Source organism: Calypte anna, chromosome 1, assembly GCF_003957555.1.
Source record: "Calypte anna isolate BGI_N300 chromosome 1, bCalAnn1_v1.p, whole genome shotgun sequence".
In the NCBI taxonomy this organism is placed as follows: Eukaryota; Metazoa; Chordata; class Aves; order Apodiformes; family Trochilidae; genus Calypte; species Calypte anna.
This window is the reverse complement of record NC_044244.1, coordinates 29,116,063-29,142,671: the sequence shown is the minus strand read 5'-3', so window position 1 is coordinate 29,142,671 and position 26,609 is coordinate 29,116,063. Positions and strand designations below refer to the sequence as shown.

The window sequence follows — 26,609 nt, the reverse complement described above, 5'->3', positions numbered from 1 at the left end:
ACCAGAAATAGCAACGAGTTTTCTTGCATGATGTAGCGTCTCCACCCTTGAGCCAGGGAGAAACTCCACTGCATTTGCCCATGGGCTTCAGAGCTTCTGTGGAATTAATTCCCATCTCCACCCATGTTCCTCTTGTTCCTCATCTCTTTCTTTCCCCACCCTCTTGGCTGCAGTTCCTGATCTTGGCACAAGTCACCTTTTTTCAACTGCAAGTCCAGTCCCACCCTCGTTCATTGCTTCCCACACTCCCAATTCCCAACCCCATCTCTCCCATCACCACAAATGCTTTCATCTCTTCCAGATTTCCTCCACCCTCCAATTCAGAGGTCACCTCATTCCTCAGCTGGACATAGTTCCACCTCCCCTCTTCCTCAGAACCTTTTGAATCCTTTTGCCCCTGCCTTCTGGATTCTCTCCAGCATGCAGTCCTCCTTGCATCTTCCCTTTGGCATGGCCCACGTCTCTCACAGAATCATTCTGATTGGAAAAGACCTTTAAGATCATCAAGCCCAACCAGTAACCTCATTCTACCAAGTCCAGTGCTAAACCATATTCCTGAACTGCACATCTACACATCTTTTAAACACCTTCACAGATGGTGATCACCCCTGGGCAGCCTATTCCAGTGTTTAATAATCCTTTCACTGAAGCACTTCTTTCTAATATCCAACCTAAACCTCCCCCAGTGCAGTTATTTTCTCTCCATAAAGAAAGAACTTTGACAGTGAGATTCCTAACTTGGTATTTACATACCTTCCTACATTGCTTTCCCTCCTTTCAACAATGTGGGAAAAAAACCAACTGAATTTTTGTTGGTAATAGAGAGCTGCATCAGCCACTGCCAAGACAGGCTGAAGGTACACTCTCCACTCCCTTGCTGAGAGAGCTATGCAGGAGACTGCCCCACTAGCAGAAGAAACCTAATTACATGTTTCAAGGAGGATGCATCCAGCCCACAGGTCCCCCACAGGAACATAGAGACATCTTTATGCTAAACTGCAAGAGTCTTTGTTGCAACTTTCCTGTTCAGTAGCAAGCAGCAGAAGCTTTCAAAAGCACATTCAGCTTTACTTCACAGCCAGTTGTGCCTTGGTACAGGAACATTTCTCTATAATTGCACCACTACTGGTTCTTTATCACATTATCTGACAGGCATAAAATACACAAATCTTTCAAAACTCTTTGATCTTAATTTTCCCAAAAGTGCAAATACCTTATTGAAGTCAAAGAGTGTTCATTTAGTTCACAAAATTAAGCTATCTCACTACCACAAGCTCTGGGGTTTCCTATCAAGATGTACTAAAGAACTTTAAGGGCCATGGGCTTGTGGCAGCTGGATACCAGCTTGGTTCACAACTGTATCAAAATTCAGCTTCACCAAGCTACATGGAAGAAGCTGTTATGAGGGTCACTACTAGGGTCACTAGTGCTCCCAAGTGAGTAAATTCTCCAAAATACGTAGAACCAAGGCTACTGAAGATAGAAGATGGTGAGGTGTCCTAAAGGAACAAGAAAGTTCTGGTCATGACAGCTTTAGACATAATTTAAATAGAAATATTTTGAAAAGTTTTAACTTCTCTATGACAAAAAAAAAAAAAACCAAAACCAAAAACCAGAAAGAAGCTACTATGCAATGCCAAAACTACTCAAGACTATCACTTTCTATAGATTTCCACCTGATGATTAAATAACTCTGAGTGCCTGAGGCAGTACTTTCAATATAGCAATTGTTCAGATTTGGCACTGGCTGACACACAGCACAGCATAGGGATTCACTTGTGACAGAAGGCACACACTGTGAATAAGGTAACTGGTTCAAGAAAATATCTGCAAACTTTTAGTTCTTTTCTCCTGATCTTCCCCAAGAAGATTAATGTGCCAGTGCAGAGGACAGTACAATACATGGACATATTTTTTTTAATTACAGTTGTCACCAAACTCTTTGCCATGTGCACCTGAGGTCTGCAATGGTACAAGTGATTTTTCTTTTGTTTTGTTTTTGAAAACAACAGTACCACTTGCTTAATGGAACTTTCTGATGTCCACTGAAATGCGCTGATGGTCTTTCTCCACTGAATTTATATTTATGAATACATAAAGCTTGTAACAACTAATCATCTTGGTTTCTGTCTAAATTGAATTTAGCTGAAACCTGACAATAAAGTCAAGAGATACCCAGCACAGATACTCTGTGATTACATAAGGTTCTCAAGGAAGCCAATTAAAAAAAAAAAGTAGTAAAATGGGCAAATTTCCAGTTGATGATGATCATCACAAAGGTTGTGTCAGCATACCCTTAATCTATTCCGATTTTGTCTTTAAAAATGCTTATGTGAAGGCTTTTTCCTTAGGTGGCATGTGACCAAAGAGGTTAACATATAAATTATCTACTATATTAAGGTGGTGAACTGTTGTGTGGAGTAATTATGGTCAAGTAAGTACAGACATAGCTCACAGAAGTACAGCATTTCATGTTGTAATAAAGCCAAGTATTTAAACTATCTGGGGAGCAGGAGAGGGGCTAGCAAGCCAATTAAATCATGGAGAAACAGTATCAAACCCATCTATTAAAGGCTGTTAGTGTCATCCAGAGCAACAATTAAAGTTCAGTAGAAATTCAGAATTAATTCAGAAAATTAATGTAGAAACAGTCCTCAAGAAGTACTAGAAGCTAAAGAACAGTGAGCAGCATCACCCACTAGTTTTGTCAGCATTCAACGTCAGTGATTTTACAAGTCAAGATGACTCCATTATCCTTTCAAAGTCAAAGTACCAAAGTAAAGCAGGCACACTATAACCTCTGACTTGTGGGGAATACTGACCCTTGGTTTTCTGCCATATTTTGTGAAGAGTGCCCTTACAAGTTGTGATATCCATAACAGTGTATGTCCAGACAATCACTGAGGCCTGAAACTCACAACATTAGTGCAAATAAGAGTCAAACTGATCCTTGGGGGTAGATGATATATGATGATGTATATTAGTCATTTACACCTCAAGACAAAAATCTTGTGGTTTTATAATCTTAACTTACAGCAACAGCACAGGCATAAGCAACTTATGCAAGAAAAGATTTTTTCCATATCATTTAGGAAACCAGCTTCCCAATTCTGATTCCTTTTGGAATTAACTTTCTAAAAATAGTAATGAGAAAAAAGAAAACATGCCAAAAAACCCCAAACCAACAACAAAAAAGCCCCAAACCAACCAAACACAAACCCTGTAAGATTGCCCTATAGTTTAAAGTTCAGGGCAAATGAGCACTTTCAACACTAAACTTTTAAGATACAAGCCTATATAAGTATGCACTCAAAATAATTTGAACAGAAACCATAGAACAGTTCTCTCTAAATTGTACCTTCTTAAATAATTTTTTTGCATTTCCAAGGCCATCCAATTAATGGCTGTCAAGACAATAAGGTCCACAGAAAGGAACAAGCTACTTTAAAAAGTGTGGCCTACCCATCTTTAAAACATATTGAGTTTAACCTGGTCGGTGAAACAGCTTCCAGAAGAAAGAATACATCAGGTTAGGCACTAAGATACAGAATACCAAAATAAATAGAAACTTAAAAAAACAGGGGACAAGCCAAATACATTATCAGAGTCTTTGGTCACACATGATCCTCTATTTATACACAAATCAGGGTTGTATACAAATCTGATTAGAAATGTATTTGAGGTTTAAACTCCATGCACCAGCAAAACTGTAATATTCAACAATATTCTGTTATATTAAGATCAGTCCTGCAGTCTGGATAAGACACATGGAAAAGCAAACATTTTAGATTCACACTTAAGCAGATTTTCCTTACATACAGGTTGTCAGTGTGACATTTGTCTGTTGCTGTCTACTCAAACCTCCTGAAGCCTGAAAGGTCTTGTCTGTGCAGCAGAAATGGAAACCAGCTTCCATGCTCATCATCAAGTCCCTCCTGTCATGGACCTTCCTGCTGTGATGTTTCACTTGCCACTTCCCAAGGGGTTTGCATGTTTGCTCAGTTTCCACCTTCCCATCATTGTTTTATGAAACCTTTCCTTTATGAAGCTGTTACCTGTTTGCCCCACAAACACCTTGTTTTAAGTACCCCTTCCATTCCTGTTCATGTCTACATTTTTCAGAAGATCATTCAGACTGCCTAAGTAATACTGCCAAAGCTGATGTGAAACCAGTGTTGGGATGGAATAGATGCTATGGCTGTTTCTGAGGGAATTTAAATTTCTGGATCTAATGATTAGGGATATAGGACTGATCCTATTCACATTCAATCCTGGAAGCAACAAAGTTCCCCAGCAGCAATGCTGAACTATTCCTCCAAAATTCAAAAGATGCCTTGTTCAAGTGACACCAGATTGTAAGAAAGAAAAGCATTAAAAAGATGAAACTGAGCTAACTAAGAGACAATTTTATCTTCCATTCTTAAAACAATTTAAAAATAAGATCAAACAACACTGTTAAAACCACCTCTCAAGTCCACCAATGCCCTTGTGTTAAAGTAAGAATAAAGTGGAGACAGTTGGACAGGAGGTTCTCTCTAACCTTCAAATTAAACTCAAGTTATTAAAACTAAAACCAACAAAACACCACCACCACCAAAAAAACCCCACAACCCTCACTCCTACAGAAACTACTGCTTCTATCAAGGTTCAGACTATTCATTTATTTCAGTCCTTCAGATTTCTCAGGAGATTCACCACTGTCAATTCTGCTTATCCTTCTAAGCATCTTTACTTCTGACAGTTTTCACAGTAGGCAATTTCTCATAATTAGTTCCTAATTATACATCAAGGCCCACACATTTTTACAGAGTTTCTTTTCTTCCTAACACCTTTTCTAAGACTGTTTACACTCATCATCTTTTGCAACTAATCTTTCTTCTTCCTAGTTTACTCAATATTATACTTTCCAAGACTTCTTTCATCCTGTTAAGTTCTTCTGGTTTCCCATGGCAGAACAAGAAATTTTAAATCAAGCAATCACTGCTAGCTGTTGATTGAAAAAATACTAAATGGACAACTCCTTAGATTTTCACTTTATCTGATCAAAGTGATCTTGTCTTTCAGATTTGAACAGCTGGGCACTGAATGAAATAGGTACAACCTTCTTTCACATATTCTTTGGTGTAACTAAGGCCAGCAATTTTATCAAGTACCCCACTAATAACTCTCGTTTAAGTCTTTTAGAGAGCTGTCATGAAGTGATAACATCTGCAAACAATCTCCTTTAAGGGACTGCAACCAAAGAGTCCTCTGATATCTTGCAGTCTGCAGTCCTGCTCAGTCACATGAACAAAGTGCCACTACATCAAAAACTGTATCGATTACTAGATTTGTCAACAAGTCAAGTCCCTGGCAGTCACCACCTTCAAAATAACATGCTCAGCACAGGCCAAAAATGTTGAAAATAAAACATATGGAAAAAAATGCCACGTGCAAAATCTTCCATAGATGGATAAAGGCAGACAGCTAAATGTGAATTCTACATAAGGTATTTGAGCCTCTCTTATAGGGAAAATAACCTACTGGTACTGTACACACGTGTACATTTATGGTGTTCTCTTAAAAGTATCACTCTAAGTGGTGCATATTAAATAACACTTTTTATCAGCTTTCCAATGAAAAAAGCTGCTGGCAAAAAGCTGAAATGTAGCAATACATTTCCTCATTAAACTATACCTTCAGGTGCTGAAGTAAAATGAGTTATGCTGATTTTGCATATGCAGCAGTTTGCAATTATGAACACTGCAGTACATCCCAAATAACCCATTAGTGTCCATGAAGAGAACACAACTAAAAAATGGAACATGAAAGACTGCAACTTGTGAAGCACAGTGATCCAAACACAAGAAAAGGAAAGTAATTAATTTTTCACATCCTCTTAAAAGAATTCTGCTTTAGGTTAATGTATTTGTAAGGTGAATCAATGATATGGTGAGAATACTGACCAAAAGTTATGTTCTCTGTTTTGAGGTCCCAATACACATGAAAATGCAGATTTCTAACAAACAGCTTGGATTTAGAAAACTGATCTCAGCAAAAAAAGACTTAAGGCAAGTGTGAATTACAAAGATGCAAATAAATATAACTTAATTGTCTTGATTTTTGCAATGGTAAAAATTAAGGAGGCCTAGAATAAATATTAAAAGAGTAGAAAAATCAGCAAGTCCAAATTTACGTGGAAAACAGTACCTAAGAATGTGTAAAAAGTAATAAATTACTTGCCTTACCTAGAAGAAGATGAATACTGATGGAAGGACACTAATAAAATACAAAAGGATGAAACAAGATCATAGGCAGACGATACCATTAAGTAAAGGAATCATCATCAATTTTTCTGAGAAGACTACAGACAAAATACCAAATAATACGAAAACTTGAGACAAATGCTTTCTTGATTAGGGGAAAAAAACAATTACAGCTTACATTTAAATAATAATAATTATAAAAACAAGCTCAGAGGAGGCATACATTGTATGTTACTATCCAAATTAGACTGATGAGTCCACCATTAAGGCCTTACCACCTCGTATCAAGTACAAGGTTTGAAGTGCAACAGAAAAGCTGGGAGGGAACCAAAATTTAGAGCTTCCCCATCTTTTACTCTCATCTGGCCTGCTACTCTTGTTTGGTTGACTCTAGTCAGAAACAAAGCATGTCTGACCTCATTCATAATCAGAAATAATCCTTTAATGTGTTCTCCAACAACTGTTCAGGTCCCTCGGCTTCACTTAACTTACCTACCTCTTAACTCATATTTAATTAGAAGATATTTTCTAACCTAGATAATTTTGTCTGAACTGAGCAACAGCACAGACCAAGAAGCTAATCTAAGGAAATGGTAACCCATTTCACTGGCTCAGCTGAAGTAAAAAGAAAAGGTATATACAAGGTAAGCTTTGAGAGCCTCCTTCATTCCTTCCTGAATTCCCATTAGTCAAATTCATCCATTTATTTTTTTACTGAAACTGTTAAAACTTAAATGCTTAGTCTAACATAACCAGACTTTACAGAACTTTTCTTATATACCTACCACAGTTTCTCATTAGTTTATTCCTAGCCAAGATGTGGAAACTACCTCATGTTTACATCCTTTCACCTTTACACTGTTGAAGCACTGTAAAACAGTTTTGTTTGTAGCAAAACAAAACAAGCATTGGACACAGAGCAGGGTGAGGAAGAAGGCATACAGTATACTTCCATACATTACAGAAATTTTAACTATTTTATCATGACAGAAATGCTTGTATGCTTTTTATGGTTATGATCTGATACTAAACCCAAAACTTTCCTAAATCCTCACAATATAAAGTTTCACTTCATGAGCAGTCTTCTCTCAGAGCATCTCCAGAGAACAGAATTCCATTTGAAAATGTTAAATGCAAAGATAATTCCATTATTTTATGCACCATATCTATGAAGTTTCAAATGCAAACTTGTGAAAAATCTTTCTCAGCAAGAGGGCTGTCCAATAAGGGTAACTATTAGAACTAGAGAGAGCTATTAACGAGTAATAATAATTTAAAAGTCAAGTAAACAAGGAATTAATACAAATATCTGAAAACCTGGAAGTATTCTGCTGGACATTTAAAAATATTGTTGAACTGAAAACATCCAGTCAGCCAGCAATTCCACTATGAAAAAATGTGTTTATGAGTGCACTAATTCCTATGCTTCCTTCTTAGATGCCAGAGCTCTGTGCTAAAAGACACACTCAGGTCTGAGTGTCAAATCTCACTCAGAAATCTAAGTCTGCTTTTTTGCCAAAATAAAGAAAAGTCCTTGGCTCACTTGGCAAAGTTTGTCTTCAGAAAATAATATATTTTCAGAGGTAATACGTCACTTCAACTTGCCTATGTAACATTTAAGAAACTGGACACATAATATTGGACTAATTAATACAGTCTTGCAGACCTGATGTCTAGACAAGATAAGACATTTCAAGAATCCCTGCTACTCACACTCATAAGGAACAACAAAGAGATAGCCTTTTGTGTAACACCGACACTGAATTACTCCAACTGTGAATTTAACACCAGGGACATATTTGTCATCACTTCCGAAAAAACCCCACACCTCAGCATATTAGGTGCTAAAAGCATAAGCTGATCCTTAACTATGTAAAAACAGAAACTAAACAAATCCAAAACAATAATATATCCTGCACATTAAATGCAAAAGTATTTAAAAAGTGCATAAAATTGTTACATCAGCAACCTCTGAATATTCATAGATCTTGACATGCCAACTGAAAATTCTCTGCTGCATTATTCTCAAATACCTACACCCATTTTTTAAATACCTATTTAATGGGCTTCCAACCAGGACAAAAAAAGATCAGTTTTCCCAGTACCTCCCACATGGAAGTGCCAGGGAAGATCCTGATCTACCAAGCACAAGATGTCAAAGCCCTGAGGTCCTGAGAACTCCATTCTTCCCTGAGTGCAGCCAAGCCCATTCCAGGTGGGGCAGGCCCCTTGGTCCCTCCAAGTGAAACCAGCCAGAAGCAGAGAACCACAGCAAGTAGTTAGAACTCAGCAGTTCAAGGATGGGGACAGGAAACTGCCTAGAGGAGCAGGGAGCAGAAACTGTGTCCTTAGTGGAAAGGAAGCATGCTCTGGAGAACAGCATGCAGGACTGATGGCAGCTGAGCTCAGAAAAAGAGCAATGCAAGACTGACGTAGGCTGTCAGGAGGAACAGTGGAGTCTCCCTCAGTGGAAATATTCAGAACTTGACAGATCCCTGGGTGAGCTGATCTAAGGCTCAAGAGAAGACTGGTCCAGGTGAGGTCCCATCCACCCTGGATGTTTCTATGATAATGTCACTATGCTTGCCATTCCAAAGACAAGACCAGTGACTTCCAGTATCTGTGGTACCAGTACAGAAATGTTCCCAAGTGCCTGTGCATCTTCAACCATGTTCTTCCATCTGAAGTAATATTTGCAGATATCAAATCAAGCATATGCTTTGTAGTTCCCTAGTCTGGGCATCACACAGATAATTTGTGACTCTCTTCAAACACTATCTGGGTTCTCCTGAGCCTTCATGCATGAGCACAACTTCTATTCTCTATGTCAGCTTCAGTTAATACTTGCAGACCATGGCACACTCTTAAAAGAGTTACTAGATTGTAAACTGCAAATAGATGTTGACGATTTTTGTACTGTCATAGTCAGTAAACAATCTTATTTTTCTTCAAAACATGTGATTTTACATGAATGGTGGCAGTAAGTCCCCCATCAAATAAATAATAGATGACCCAGAGCGATCACCGACAATCACGTTCCATTTAAAAGTCTGAATTTGGCAACTGTGTTATTGTAATTTAGAGGAAAGGCAAAGGGAACAAGACAGTAATATGAGCAATAGCTAAGAAATTGAGATAGACTTATTCAAAGAGAACACGTGTATGAATATTTCATTCATTTGCTTAAGGGACTTTTTTTTTATTGTGTTTTCTTAAGAGAAATAACAGACTACAGCACAAGCTGCTGCCCTTGCTCTCCCACCCAGGGCATCAGGCTGCCTGTTTCTCTGCTCTACAGCAATGGGTTTGCTCATAGTCACACACTGTACACATTCCATCATCACAGGTTTTTTTGCCTCAGGGCTTACCTGAAACAGTATCATACTAAGCAGTAAAAGTATGTATTTGAAAAGCTTGCTTTTTTTCCTGGTTGGAGCTTTGAACGTAGATGAGTTCAGAGAGGACAAAAGCAAAGAGGGCTTTATCAGGATTTTCAACCAGCAAGAATAACAGACTCAGGACGAGAATAATTACGAACGGAAAAGCAAACATCATTAGGTCTGGTGCTTCAAGACAAAGCAGAAAAACCTGGGAGACAGAAGCAGAAGAGGTCTGATGGGTCAGGCTTTGCTTTCTCAAACACTACTGGACCCTCAGCAATTCTTAAACACTGGCAAAAGAAGTTATTTCCATCCAATCTGATTTATTTATTTACTTTAAGTACTTTAACAGCTGGCCAGTGAAGACTGAAAACCAATCTTTTGGGAATCCTGCTTTGCAGAAGGATTACAGCTTCACCACTTTTGCAGCATAATGCTTTGCAAAAAGTATTTTATTTCAGTAATCCTTCAAAAAAAATTGCGTTCCAGAAACAATACATTAAAAATAAGTATTTGGAAGCTATTGTAATTGCCTTTACTGGAAAAAACTACATAGAACAAAAAACTTTTCTGCTGTTAAGTCTTCAAGGCAAATAATCAGAAACAGATTATATAAAGCTTTTTTATAGGTGTATTCTATACTTCATTATCAAGTCAGTCTTTCTGTTCCTGAAGCCTATTATAGCCTACAGTTCACTTTTAAGATTTAAATTTTACATATATATAAACAATATAGCATGACTAGCAGTAGTATTACATTTGCATGTTAAGGACTAATTTTACTGTGCAAACCCCAGAAACATACTTTAAATTAAACAGCAGTTAAACCATTATAAATTGTATTGAGAAGTTCATACAAAGAGCTTTGAGCAAGCAGCTCACCACAGGACTGCAAATTTACTTTGTATTCCATTCCCACTCCCATTCCTTGTCAAAGGCAGAGAATTCAAACCACACAGAAATAAACCATTTTTCCTTTAGATACTGACAAATCCAAGTGAACTGAATAGTGTACAAATTTCTACAGAGAGACTGCTTCCATATACAGTAGGAAGAGTCACAGTATTTCACAATTAGGAAAATCATCAGGACTATCATAATAAATCTTCTGGACACATAGGTCATTTTACAGTCTTAAGTCTAAACGATTAAATACATAACTTGCTCAAGTCTAGCTCTCAACAAATTCATAGTAATTCAACTTAATTTTATAAAAAATTAGAAAACTTGATCAGTGGCATAAAATGCATTGAAGATGTTTCCAGTATCATTCTTATTTTAATTCTGCAGAAGCTGCCAGCTTCAATATTCAAATCAACAACAGGAGAAACTGGTTCTATGAAATCCAATTCCTCAGGCTTTTCTAAGTTAACTTCCTAAAAGTATTCTGGTTTACAGAACACAATCTAGATTTCCTTAGAGATAAGTGCAAACTCTACCAAATACAATAGTATTAGATCATATTGAAAACAACACTTGATTTTTATGCCCAAGTTCTCATTTGCCTTTACTAAAACCCCATCCTTTAGACTGTGGGGTAGAACTTAATGGGAAAAAATAACACACCATCAGCACCAGGTTAAATCTTTATTGCTATTTAAAAAAAATTTGCTCCTAGTATTTTTTTTCCAGTTCACAATTTTTCAATAGTCCAAAATTTATGTCTTTGGTAGTAGCTGACTTAAGACACACGTGACCTGGTGATTGAGACACACAGAGATAAACAACCTGCATCATGTTCCTTATAGTTACAGCATGCTCTGGCTAACTCCATCCCAGCCAGACTCTGTTACACATGCAAAGTCATGCTCACCCAGAACATGATTATGCAAAGTCAACATTAAAAAAAAAAAAAAAAAGACACAAAAATACTTAACTAAAGAGTTGTTTTTCAAGTATTCAGAAAAAAAGAAACAAAAGTACAACAGAAAAGGAAATGGGCTGACAGGCACTAAAAAACACGAGAACAAAAGCCACTAGAATCAAGATGGCAAATGAAGACCCAGAATAAGCTTATCTTGAATAAGACCAGAAACATATTTTTTTAAAGATGTTATTATGAGCCAAAGAAACAGTCACTTTTGTTGCTTGCAGAATAGCAGGTGTTGCAAGCAAGTTACAGAAAACTACCATTAATTTCCACACACAGATAAATGCCACAGATTTTTTACCCATTTTTACACAGATGGGCATTCTATCATCACAACACCTCAAGAAACGAGCTTATTATTCTCCAAAATGGAGGGAAAAAAAATGAACACATTTCTAGCAGATGAAACAATTACACAGGTACTGTATCTGACAAAGACTCACCTGTTCTATCTCCTTTGTCTTAGTTGCAATTGCTTTTGAGCGGTCAAGAACCTGGCCATCATCATATAGCTCCATACCATCTGCTACGTTTGTTTCTGTTTCCTCTGTTTGTTCAATGTACAATGGAGCTGAAGATCCAGTCTTGAAAAAATTAAAAATAAAAAGTCACTGTTTGGAGAATATAATTAAAACCTCCAAGTATGAGAGCAAAAATAAAGACCCAAATACAGACATTCATCCAGATATACAGATATGCAGATATGCATTCATCCAGTCTGCATATCAAGACAATTACTGAAGTATTATTGCTACAATCTAACATATAGAAATACAGATTTTAAACATGTAGAAAACATGACATCAGAAAAAACCTGTGGCTCAGTCTTAACTGCTCAAAGACAATAACATTCAATAGCCTTTATGTGCCCTTCTGATGAGAATGAACTTCACATGTGATATTTATAACACCAGCTAGCAAAAAAACCCCACAATGTAAGTGGCATTAATTTCCAGGAAAGAATAAAAGTAACAAAATCAAAGTAAACATGCATCAACAAAATCAAAATGCTGCCAGGAAGAACTCTTGCAGCATTCAGGATCACAGACTTAATATTAAAGGAACAGAGATCCCCACTGTATAGCAAAAGCAGAGAGACTCTTAGAGGTTTCCTGATGAGAAATCTTACTGAAGTCCCAACATTGAGTAAACTTTCCTCTAAATCAGAAATTGAAATAGTATTACTGCCCCAAAGAAAACAGACTTCCATTATAGGGAGTCTATACAGAGGATGTAAAAAGAGAAGAAATTACTGCAGCATATTTAATCAAATTTATGGAACAGACTTGTAGAATGCAGTGATGATTTTTTTTAAAATAAGGTTTGAGAACGGAATGAGATGAATAAAAATATTTTCTGCTATCCAAAATAAAGAGTTAGAGAATCTTAAGATTTAAGTGACATGAAAAAGAAAACAATAATAATTTTTTTTAAAAAAAGCTTAAATGATCCTATGAGCATCAGCTCAAAAGTTAGAAGCAATATAAACCATTAAGACTGCATCTCAAATCTTGTTACTGCAGTGAATCATGGAATGTCTGAGCGGGACTAAAGGCTGTGAACAACTACTATTATGTAACATAAAATGGACAAAGTTAAAAACTGTTACAATTCCTATGTGACAGCTTACTAACTAATCAAGATGAGAAGTATCTCTTCTTCTAGGACTTGGAAAGAGATGCCTCACATCTTTCACAAGCATTCCTGTCGCTCACTTCCTTAGTCAATAAATCATCTCAGAGTGCAACTGTTACATTCTGAATCTCTCTCTTTTGATTTTTTTCTCCATTCCAATTTTCTCTGAGGTACAGAGGAGCTTTAAACAACTCTTCTCCATATGGCCCACTTGTTCTTCCCTCCTCCACTGCATTACCTTCCCCTCATCAAGAACAGAAGTGACATTTCACTATTAACTCTCCTGAACCTCTCAGAAGTCTCCATGCACATACTCTCCTCCACATACTTGGATCAGTTTACTGCTTCTTTTCTGTCACTCCAGCAACTCCTCTCTCTCTCTCTCTCCTTTTTTTTTTTTTTTCATAGAATTGAACAGTTTATTCTGATCCAACAGAATCTTCCTGACCAGTATCAAGATGCACCCAGCCATTACATCAATGGACATGACTTAAAAGTTCAAAATAATACCAAAAGATATTTTTTTTTTACAGAGGAGGACTGCTTTCTGAAAAGGAATACATGAGATGGCAGGCTGCCATGGCAAGGAACCAAACTCAGTAAACCACAGTTTCTCTTCTAGTCTTATGTTTTACATGTTCACTTGTATTTTGACTCAGAAGTCTCCTGTTAGTTTTAAGGAGTTCAGTAGGTATACATACTTACACTAGTGCAAGAGTTTCTTGGAGAGTCCCTGGGAGAGCTGGAGCTTTATTTTGTCCGTTGTAGCTCAACATGAATTCAAATCATACTAACAAACCTACTCTGTTTTTGCATATTTGAATAAATAAATAAGTCACAAGGCTTTTGTCTCCTTCTCCCTTTCAACAAGCATTTAACAGCATAGGCAGACAAATTCAGGGTTCCAAAATGTACCTTTCAGAGAGTACAGAAAAAAAAAGCCTATTCTAACAGTTGTCTTACCTCATACTCTGTTATTTCAGGTAAATTGCTTTCATCAGCCTTTTCTGCCTTTTCAGCTGCCCACTTGATTGCAGCTTCTGCAAGTTCCTTTTCTGATAGTCTGTTGCTCTTTTCCAGGGTCTGTACAAAAACAATGCAGGTCAAGGTTTAACATGAAATATACTTACACCTGGCAGAACATCTTCAAAACTAAACTACAGTTAGGCAGATCCCTGAAATACATTAAATTAGTAAATAGAGAAGCTGAAGGTATTATTTCTTAAAAAAAAATGTGGATGAGTGAGCAGACAAAAAAAACAAAACAAAACAAAACAAAACAAAACAAAACCCTCAATTAAGTTCAGTAAAGTGCTTAAAGAAGTACCATACTTTCAGAATCAGTTTTATTAAGTTCAAGGGATAGAGATAACAGAAAAATTATGAGACCAGTTAAGTTTAAAGACTCATGGCTCAAATGGAGACTAAGAAGTCAGATACAAGTGTGATCTATTAATTCAACATAATTTTCAGGCATAAGGGGCTGCAAATAATTTCTACTAAATTATTAACTACTGTGTAGGGCATAAAACCTCAGCTAATAAGGGATGAAAAGTATTTCAAATATACTTCAAATTATCGGAGCTGCTTTCATTAAAATTAATTATTTTTGATCTGGAGGAATGTGGGTCATTTATAATAGAGTCAGATGAAAATATTAGTATAAAATTTAAGAGTTGATTTCTCTTAAAGAATACGATTTGGCTTCTACTAACAGAGCAACAGACAATGACAAAATACCCACATAAAAAACCATGTTAGGAATAGCAAGCTTTATAAATCCCGTTACCAATACATTGGTAGTTCATTTGAATTAACTATATGAATAGAAGCATCCATCCAAGAACCTATATAACTCTAGTATTAATAACTGCAACACTAGGATGGATAATGAAAAGAGCTACAAAAAATCCTACTGCCTGAAAAAGACTGTCACAATTTCTACCCAACACCTGTTCCATCTTAGCCAGACTGGAAAAAAAAAACCCAGACCAAACAAAACCCCACAAAAACCAAACAAATAATAAAAAATAAATAATAAAAAACCCCACAAAACAAATGAAAAAATCAACATCCCTCCCTCTATCATTAGTTAATTCCAAATAATATAAATAGCCAGAGGATGCAAATACTGTGACCTGGAATAAGACTGCTTGATCTTCAGACCTGTTGTGCTTACCTCACAGAAAATATTATCCAAACATCTCTTCCTACTGTAGTATGAAATAAATACAGAATACACAGAACCCTTCCAGGATTCTGTGTCATGAAGACACCACCTTTACTGAACCCAGAACAACACAAGTGCAACACAATGTTTAAATAGGAATCCCATTTTCTATAATTGTAAATTACAGAATTGTAACCAGCAGATTCAGGATGTGACAAACTTCAAGACGCAGGGGTACAAAGAGGGTTTTTAACAGAAAGGGGTAATATAATGAGTAACTAGCTCAGTTCATATTTCCAAACTATAACATTATTCTTACACTAGTCTCACTGCACACTATCTGCTGCCCATTTTTTTCCCCTTGAGTTCTTATTTACCATAGAATTCTTGACTTCTACCTTTAGAATGACTTTTCCCTAGCTGCTAAAAGATCTTACATGGTGGTATTATTACAAATCTCTCTTTGCTCAAATGTAGCTCTGTCCAGTACTAACAAAAGAAGATGAGTATCTTTGTGACCAACAGTTAGCTTTGCATGGAAAGATAAATAAAATCTCACATGACTTAAGAGCATTTCCACAAGCCATAAACAGAAACTAAACACTCTACTGGATTACAACAAATGGAACCTGTTTTTAATTTTCTATAGGTCACATGTCAATACATATGTATTTAAAAGCCCTGAGTGCATTTTATGTAATAAAGTAATGGTATTTCCATGGGTACACTAGAACTGAAGAAGAGCGACATAGTTGCTTAGACTGCAAGCTTATGAGAAATTAACAATTTAGTACATTTAAAGGTTGGGTTGGATGTTCATACAGGTCTCCTCTAACCTGAATGGCTATGATTTTTCTATGGTAACTCATAAAAAGGAACAAAACCTCCCCCTGCCTCAGAGGCGTCTTTTATTCTATTTTTACCTTACGCATATGATAACTCAAAAACCTGTCAGTTTTCTGCTCTCTTTGCTGGGAAGCTTTCCCTGTCTTACATATCTGCTTTCTGCTGGTTAAAGCCTCCAAGGCTTGCAGTCCAAACAGCTATTAAAGAGAAACACAAAGTATTTCATGCTATAGACAATTAATAGAGGTGGCTATGATCAGATAACACCAAAAATACATTAATTCTCATGCATGAATATGTAAAAAAATTAATTACAAGTCAGATAAGAATACCTTTTCAGATTTGCCAATAGTTAGTTTTGTGAAAAGACATATTGCTGCAGAAGCATATAGGTTTGTTACAGCATTGAAAATTTTATCCTTTAATCTTAACTGGCCAGTGTAACCCAGCCATCAACCTGAGAGGTTGATATACACAACAGTATATTTACAAGCAGATTTCAGACTCCAAGAGAAAAGCAATAAAAGATCACTAAAGTACATCAACTTCTGCAGCTGATGCGTACCCAATAAATATTTGCATTGTCTTGGGAAACTATTTCCATAAACCAGAATGTTATTTTGTGGTGCTTACATGAAGTGGATAGCCACTGCCAGCAGATACACGCCAACTGCTGGCAACAAAACTAATACTGACAGAAGAAGAAAGCAGAACATTTAAAGAATACTTGATAGTTCAAGCTCACACTTCATATTAATACAAGAGCAAGAGATTTTTCAACGCCTCCTTGTTCTCAAAAGTTTGTATTAAGCAAGGATTTGGAATTAAGATATAGTATGCTGAGTGTGCAAACAAAATAGGTGAACCAATCATGAAGTTTATTTTATAACCCAAATTAATATAACTTGTGTGTTACAACTTTTATCTTACTTTCATTATTTACAGTGCTGAAAATACACCTTGCTCCATATCAGTAATTAGCTACTGCCTAGCACAGCAGTTCTAACAAACTGCATAAGGGATAAGGACTTAGAATGATACAGCACAACCAAGGCCTGATTTTTTTTCCCCAACTAATTATTTCCTTCAGTCTCACCTTCTCACAACAAAAAGTACCTTTCTTTCTTGCAATTATTTTATTTTTATTATTTTGATTTAAGGATTTCACTGCTTTTATGAAAAATACAAGAACCAGGATTGTATACCATGCTGCTTAGGGCAAATGCTAATTTTTAATAAGTCCTTATTCACTTAGAACAATATAATGTCTTGTTTCTTTACTTCTCATTAAAATATTTCTCAGTAATTTAGAGAAAATACTCCTGTAGAAGTGTTCATTTTAACCTCAAATATAATTTACAGGCAAGCAGCCAGTGGCAAGAAAATGTTTTTGCTGTCACAGAACAGCTAGAACAATATTGAATGCAGATTGCTCAGTAGTATTTATTAGTCTGTCCATTTAACTAATTAGGAAGATTGTGTAGTTGGTGCTCAGATCACAAGATTTTTTTTAACAGGAAATTAAACAGCAACTTTTAGAATAGAAAATGGCATTTACCAAGCTATCTTCCAGTGTGGCTCCCTCCCCAAGTAAACACCATCATTCTTGCCACATCCTCCAGCAGCCCCGATTCCAAGCCAACACTGCTATTCTCATTATCTTCCCAGTCAGTCAGATACTCCACCACAGTTTCCAAATCTAGTCACAGCTTAGGAATCACTGAGGGATGGAGTTCAGTGCAAATACAGGCTTGTCCAATTGAGCTGTTGCTTCTAAAAACTGCTTCCCTCATTCTCTCCTCCCCATTCCTTTTCCAGCACATGCTGGACTTTGGAAAACAACATTTTTAAACATACAAAACTGCCTTTCTACTAGAATATACGAGATACAGAATAAAAGGTTTGTTGTTGTAATTAGATACAAAGCTTTATCAGCACCTCCTGCCAGATAAACGCAACCTATTCTCTGCTGATTGCAGAGTAATTCAGGATGCTCCTTTCCTTAACAGCTCCATACAGTATCTCCTTCCAACTGAGGAAAAAAAATCCAACAACAATGAGCAATCTGAAATTACAGTGAGAAGCACTTCAAAAGAAAATTCACCTTTGAGGACGGTACAACTACGGAGCCTGAAGGTGATGCATCTCTTGATGTTTTCAGTGACTGAACTGATGTCCTCTCTTTACCTGCAATTAAGGAAAAATTCATGACTGGAAAATTATATTGAAGATCTAAGTCCCAAATAGCCTTACTGGCCTAGAAAAAATTGCTCCATTCAGACATGAAACCTACAAGTTTCATCATCCAATAAATGTTGATAATACTTTCTTCTCTTTACAAAGAGACACAGCTGTATTATTTCATATATTTAGGAAAACCCAATGTAACAATATGATTTGGCAAGATGATGTGATTTTACTTTTTCATATTCCTGTAATAATATAAACATGTGAGATATTAGACACCAGTCAATCACTCCAGGAAACCAGGCAGGGTAGGAACTGGTTTAGCAGGTGACAGTATGTTGAAAAGCCCAGCCATGGGAAACAGTCCTGTATTACACCAACCACCAGTTAGATAGTGGTGATCAGTGTTTTTCTTGCAAGGGTTAAATTTGGCAAAATGACAATTCAAATCCACTGTGCTAGTCACTGTCTATGCATAGCTTTGCCACAGACTGGTTACAGGCAGCCTGCAGCAGCACAACTGGTTGCAGTGTAAACTACTAGTTTTCAACCTGGAGTCCATGGATTACATCCAAGGAATCTGCAAAAGGTAAACACAAAAAGCAAATGTGCTGTCAGTAGGCCTAATTTAACCTGACTATTTACACTCATTGTGAAATGGCTGACTGTTCACTAATGGCAAGCAATTTAGACTTACCTTAGCTTCCATTAAATTTGTATCAATACAAGTAAGTAAGGGATGAATTTAAAAGTCTGTCAAATACTTATGAATATTAGGATACAAATTATTTTAGTAAAACTATAAACAAATATGGCTTTAATTTAATGAGTCAAAGCAATAAAGAGTAAACATGGCATTTCACTCCTAACAGCTGAGCTATTCTATTTTTTTCTCAATGACATAAAAAAGACTGCATTGTGTTGTGCATTTTAAAATACCACTAGCTACACAAAAACATCAGGAGATATCTATGCAAAATGCATACTTTAACAATATAAAAACTTTAAGACTTATTTGAAAAGTTGATTTTCTACTCTTTTGCCACATTTTCATACCATATTTCATACCACAATGTTGACTCTTTCCAAAGCAAAGATTAAAAATCTGCTCATGTCTACACACTGAGAGGCAAGCAAGTTACTGCTATGATGCTGAAGACCTACTAATCAATGCCAAAATCTTCATATCTACTGATCAGTCTTTTCAAAAAATGGTTCTGAAAATAGCTGGGGAAGTTATTCTGGCAAAAGCAAATGTTCCAAATTGCACTTTAACCCTCAATTTGGAGATGATGCTAAATGGAGAGCATACTTAAAAACCCAGCAAGCAGCCTCATTTAAGAATTTCTAGTAGCCATGAAACAAAAAACATTATGAAATGCCTTTAATTTAAAAAGCTCTTTAACAATGAAATGAAAAAGCAAAAACTGTGAACAATTAAAAGTTCTTATGAATACAAAGTATATAGAACCAAAGATGTGAAAATAGAATAATTATGTCACATATCTGTCAGACTCCCCAAAGCACAGTATGTCTCTTGATACCACCAAGTAATGCAGAAGCTTTGCTACAGTGATACCACCTTTCCAGCCCCATGGATGAGCTACTCCTTTTAAATTTACACACCACTCTTAATTCTGTCTCTTACAAGTCTCCTTCATCACACTGGATTTTTTAGAGATTATTTTAGTTGAGTGGATTAAATTTGTGCTTGAACAGATGAAATAAACTGATACAAGTGGCAGTAAATAACTCAAAGTTAATGAGTGAGAGAAACCACCATTTAATTTACAGACATTATTAGGTTGGGGTTTTTTCTGAATGTATGGGGCTATTTTGAACACACAAGCCCTACTTGTACAATCAAACATGGTGCTTTCTGAGCACCATTACTTGCCTTCTTGCATCTCCCCACAGCATCCCACTCTACAGGCCTGTTGCAGAGTAGCCTGGTGAAGGAATACCACCCTTCTGCTCTCCAGCCTCTTCCACTGAGCTTACAACCTCCCCCAGTTGTACTGTTCAAATTTTGTATCTATACCAATCTTTGAAGGTGTGGAGAGCATGGGGTGTTCTCCCTTCAGTGGATGTCATCAGGCCAACTGATTCAGACAGCATGATTTTGAATGGTATTCTGCTATTTTAAAAGATGTGGTGCTACAAGTTCTGTATGAAACAGTATATACTTTGCATGTTGTAAAACCATTTGAGTACAGAATAAAACATACTGCTGACATAAATGTCCCATTTTGTTCCTTTTAAATAATAATGAACTTACCTTTGACAAATGATATCCAAACATGATTCTAAAACTATTATATAATCCATTTATACCTTGCAAATAGGCTATTTTAATTCAGTCATTTAAAGGAACGGTTTAGTAGTACTATTTTCCAGGGAGCAGGCACTTATAAATAAATAGTACAGTGTACAAGCCACTTGGTCTGTTAAAACTGATTTAAAGAAGATGGGGAGAGGTGTTTAACAATGCAGATGGAAAAAAAAACCCAGGAGCCACAGCGCTAAATGTAATTTCCTCTCTTGACTAACATCTTTTCTGCTTTGTGGAGAAGTCAACTCAGAATACTAGGACACCCCTGAAACATTTGCAGTTTTAATAAGGTGTCTCAATATTTTTTCTTGTTCTTGGTAATTACAATCTGCACATCTACATTGAGACAAATTTAGTTGTCTATCATATTTTTCTCTTCCTCTCCTACAGTTACAGGAATTCATATTCACTAAGTATTGCTACAAAATGTTAAAAGAATTGCAATGATGAGGTAGAAAGGTAAGTGTGAAGTGATTTCCTCAATATTTAAACAATGTTACCTAAACTCCACAAGTTCTTTTTTTGGCAAGTGCTACATAATGATTCAGTGTGCCACTCTGGAAATACACAACATACCTATCAGTGAATATAAAAATATCTATTTAATTTTTTAAAAGCTGGCAAAAGGAACTGGAGGTTTGTATAGTTCACTAGAAAGCATTTGCAGAAAGGGAAATCAAATAAATTTAATCTACATAAGCTCTACTAACAGCAGTGGTAAGATTGTAATATACTAAGAAAAGCCATTTTGAATTCTTTTTGCAGTTCATTTAAACAGGAAAACCTTAAATATTTTCAAAACAGATTATTCATTACATTTCTGGTTATAAAAAGCAGAATAGACACTGCATACACTTGAATGAGATATGTTTCACATTTCTTCGAGAAAAGCAAGATTTGAGAGAATTTGCTAAAAAACAACTAGCTTCAAAACCCTAATAAATAGAGTTCTAAGAGCATCTTCTGAAAATATAACAAGTAGCAGTATGCACTTTAATTTCTCCATTTTTTAAATCACTCTTTTCCCCTGGTTGCAAGAAGTTGTCATCTGCTACAGATGACAGCAAAGTTTCTTGTAAGAGAAGCCAACGAAGAACAAAGAAGTAACAGAAGTAGCTGATGCTAAAAAGAAAGCAACATACATAATAGAAAAAGCTGCACAGTTGAAACTCCTACAGTCTAGAGCTGCTACTGAAATAACACCTATACCCTTCCACATGAAATTCATAAGGGAACAGAGAATACAATGAAAAAAACACATAACTGGTATAAACTGCCTAGTATTCTGATTGTAATAGATAGCATATAACAAAAAAGGGCTATACAGCAGTGACAAGCAGGTGAAACTTGCAGTCTCACCTCACTAACGAGTTGTCAACATTCATCCACCATTACCTTGCTGAGAAGAAATATTTCTTTTATGTAAAGATGACATACTTCTGCTATGCTGGGACTGATGGAAAGGATAGCCTTTGCTTCTTTCAGGAGAGTAGCTCCTGCTGCTGACACTCGAGCCAGATCTGCTGTGTGGAGAATCCCTTCGGCTCCCTGGTGATTCCTTGAAGAAAGGAGAGTCCCTCTTATGAGGAGATCTCTCTCTCATGTAATGAGAAGGATAGAAGCTTTTTCTTCTGAAGCCATCTCTGATGTCCCTTTGAAAAAACCAGAAAAATAAAAGTTACTTGGTTATCCTTCCTATAACACAACGGTAACTACAGATAACACAATGGTAATATTTTATGTCTGGTAAATAGGTTAGCTGTATCTGAAATCTTCAGCATTATTAGAGTACTAAACAATGAATACAAATCAAGTAGGAAAGTAGAAAAAATTAGTATAAAAGAAAAAAAGTATGTGTAATTTTTTTTCAGATTTCATTCAACATTTTCCTCATTAGAAGCTAATTCCTTTCTGTTTCTCAGTACTAAAGCAAAAATACTAGAGACATTCAGGAAATTGGGACTCTCACTTATTATTTGCTTCACTTTCACCCAATGGTCAACTTCACCAGAAAATTAAGTCTTAATTTACAAAAGCTAAAAATGCATATGCTAATAATGCTCACATTATTTAGCTGTTTTTCAGCTCTACTTTTCTGTTACTCTTACCTTCAAGGGACTAGTTCTCTCTACTGATTTTGCACACCTTCCTATGGGAAATATCACTGAGGGATTTCAGTTTATTACCAGCAAGGACAAAGAAAGAAAGAAAACTGCAGACTATCCTCATGCCTATGTATCCATCCAATGTCAAACCTTGAATAAAATTAATTTTAAGATTTATACATACTAAAAATTCTGAGTCTTTCACAATACCATAATATTAATTTTGAACATTACTGTAAAATGCCACAGATACATTCAATATTACATGAAAGCCAACTGACTGTAAATCATAATCTCCTAAGCACCAAAAGTCTCCACTAATTTTCCATTACTTTTTATTTCAGACCATCCTCCAAATGTCCTGGTTACCTGCGAATTATGTTAATAAATATGTAAAATGTAAAAAAAAAAAAAAGTATCAAATCAAACTTTTCCTAAAGAATCTCAAAGCTAACAAACACTTGCCTTCGTCAGAAAACACACTGCCAAGAGAACCAAGTACGTCCACAGCATTAAGTAAAAATTAATACTTCAACCTCTTTAAAGTAAGTCAGAATGTTCCTTATTTTCCTGCTTTTCTCTCCTATTTCTCATCATAGTCCAGTATTTTAAATAAGGAAATATGTCAAAGATGAGCAAAGATGTGGTGGTCTCACTTAGTAGACGTAGCTCGTTTTATGTAGGTAGAGAGAAAGAAAAAAGCCCTCTAGTGTACAATTCCTATAGCATGTTATGAGCCCATATTTGTGATGGGTTACAAAGGATTTCAGTCTGCCAAAGTTGCTTTGGACTACTGAAACTACACAGGCAGAACCACAGGAACACAAACTCTGCTACACTGATGTGTTTTATACAGTGTTGATTCAGTTTTACATTGGAAAGCAGATCTGCCCTAGTGGTTCTGCTTCAGGGAGCAAACATCTCACAAAAACCACTGAGGTTATTCTGCAAGAGAAAAATCATCAGTGCAGGGGCATAGCCAGTAAAAATACAGACAATCCTTCAGCTCACCTGAGTGGAACGTCACACAAAGTATCAGGAAAAAAACCTGCACCTTTATTTTGAAAATTTTCATATAAAACCTTGAATGTGTCCAGAGGAGGGCCACTGAAACGATCAGAGGTCTGGAGCACCTCCCCTGTGAAGACAGGCTGAAGAATGTGGGGTTGTTCAGCCTAAAGAAGAGGAGGCTCCAAGGTGATCTTATGGTGGCTTTGAAATATCTGAAGGCAGCCTACAAGAAAGCTGGGGTAGGGCTACTTACATGGGTGTGTAGCAATAGGGCAAACGAAAACGGTTTCAAACTTAAAGAAGGGAGATTTAGGCTAGACATTAGGAAGAAATTCTTTCCTGTGAGGGTGGTGAGACAGTGTCACAGGTTGCCCAAGGAAGCTGTACCTGCCCGCTCCCTGTAAGTGTTCAAGGCCAGGTTGGATGGGGCTTTGAGCAACCTGGTCTGGTGGGAGGTGTCCCTGCCCATGCAGAGGACTTGGAACTAGATGATCTTTAAGGTCCCTTCCAACCCAAACCATTCTATGATTCTATGATTTTAAGAGTACATAAAGGCAAAATTCAATTACTTGCTAGCTGTGAAATATCTGGAATGGAGGCGTACTTGGGTACATGAAAGCACATCACATGCAAATCAGGGAAAACTTTTTTCTGTAACAGGAGTCTTGGTTCACGCTCAATTTTTTGCTAAAGGACAACTGTGTACAATACTTTATGCTTACTATTCTCTCAGACTTCTGCATCCATCTTTTCAACTCAAACTACACTACAATGTAGTTCAGCCACAGAGGACATAAGCCACACTTCTGAGCATGCACTGAAGAGACTAACAACTCAGCTGCATATCGCTACAGAGCAGGGACTGTAGGTTATTTCAGTAATTCACAGATGAGTGCAGTCTATCACCCTGATGAAGAGCCAACAGAAAAGTGATGTGACCCCTTCTACCAAAGAAAGATTATTGCTATTGTCAAAGGGGTCAGAGATTCCATTAAAAGGCTTGGGCTTGATTACTAACCTTGTCTAAAAGCAACTCACGCAATTTTATAAATAAATTGAAGAAATTACTATCTCATAAGACACCAGGCTTCAGTGCAAAGAGATAAAATAGGGAAGATCTGAACCATGCTTAACTCACTACACTTTCTTAGTGTCATAAAACAAAGTCAAGGGTAAGGAAGAATGAAAAAAAAATAAATTCTCTTGCCTTCCTTGTCAGAACACTGCAGGGGCTAATGGAGCTACCAATCGGATTCAGATGATGTGAAAAACATTTGATAAAATATATTACACCCCTGACCTTCAAGTTTCACCAAAGATTTGCTGTTTTAAAGCATCCAAAAAGCAAACACTCTTATTTTTAACATCTTCTAAGAAAATGTAGGTGGTAGAAGATTACAGCCGCCATCCTCTCTCTCAGGACTCATTTCTTTCCCAAGTATACAAGACATGTTTGTGCAACAAACCAACAATTTACTTGTTCTGCTTCAGAAACTGACTATAACACCTTGTTGTGTTGCAAAGATCTTTATACTGGCTCATTATAAGTTAAAAACAATACAGTGAAGTACACCACTGTATTTGTAATTAATTCCATCTAGCTTCATCAGCTTTCATTTGAACATTTGAAATTATGAGATTTCTTAAGTATACTGGCTTTGAAAATTGTATAACTAAGCAAGTGACTGCAGTACTTGTGATATTTCCATTTCCTTTAAATGAAATTAACATTTCTAGTTAGACTAATAGAGGTGTAGTTAGAGTAATCTTATCAAAAGCTTTTTGTTTGAAGGTAAAAATATGCAAAACAGTAGTAAACCTCATGTAGAAAAGGGTAACTAGACATACCAAATTTTTAACAAAAATTAAAAATATATTAATGCTTCAGGATTCTTATGCTTCATGTTGTACTACTAACATCATCATCTAGAAACACAAACTCCTCACTGATGCCACTTTTCACCCCACTTCATTTAATACAATTCAACTGTTAAAAGTCATATTTTGGAAGAGAAAAACATCCCCACACTTGGCTGACACAACACTTGGGTGTAATGGCATCAAAATTCAGTTGCACTTAGAGAAAAGCACTTGGTATCAACTCACAAACCAGTACTATGAAGTTTCATACACAAGGGATATAACCCTGTATTGTTACGCACATATGCAAAGACTAACATTAAGAATAATTTGTTACCATGCAAAAATAGCATCACTTTTAAAAAACAATACCAATGGCACGTGTTCACAGAACTGCTTTACTTATTAACATTTCCTCAGATGTATATCATAACACACTCAAATGGAGAAGTGGATAGAAATGGTGTATTGAAAACCTTCTCTTTGCAGAGAAATGTTTACAAAAGGATGCCTATACTGTCAGTAACACCAAAGTTTTTCTTCTCCTCTACTTAAAGTTACAGCACATCTCATTTTGTTAGTTAAGGGGGAGAGGGGACAGGCAGGGAAGCAACTTTTATTCATGTCAACAAACAATATCTAAGCAGAGCTCATCCTAGGACTCCCACCCTCTCTCCATGGGAATTAAAATTGCCTGAAATGTTTAGTATATTGAGCTATAACAAGCAAGTCTTTGGAACTTAACAGATGAAGCATGTATCTTCCTAAGGGAAACTAAAGCCAAATCCCCTGTGACAATACTCCCCATCCTGACCCATGGCTACATTCATTAAAGCAATTCATTGGCTGGTCCTTGATTCAGTTAGATGTCCACCAGAACAGTAGATGTCTGGACTCTAAGGAGGACTCCATTCCCTTTCCCATCCTCTTGTCTCTCAGTACCAAGGTGTTTTTCAACATTATTTGTT

General features: G+C 36.5%; 1 protein-coding gene across 2 annotated transcripts in view; it reads right to left on the bottom strand.

Annotated features, from left to right (window-relative positions):
• The window catches only part of PPHLN1 (periphilin 1), a 63,011-nt gene that overhangs the window by 17,988 nt on the left and 18,414 nt on the right, over nucleotides 1-26,609 (bottom strand). Inside the window, exons 6-9 of one of the 2 annotated variants that reach the window (XM_030456825.1) lie at nucleotides 22,061-22,317; nucleotides 18,251-18,333; nucleotides 14,094-14,213; nucleotides 11,939-12,079 (exon numbers count right to left, since the gene is read on the bottom strand). In XM_030456825.1, the coding sequence (XP_030312685.1) occupies nucleotides 11,939-12,079; nucleotides 14,094-14,213; nucleotides 18,251-18,333; nucleotides 22,061-22,317 (601 nt within the window). The remainder of the gene's footprint in view (nucleotides 1-11,938; nucleotides 12,080-14,093; nucleotides 14,214-18,250; nucleotides 18,334-22,060; nucleotides 22,318-26,609) is intronic. The other variant, XM_030456832.1, reaches the window with a different exon arrangement.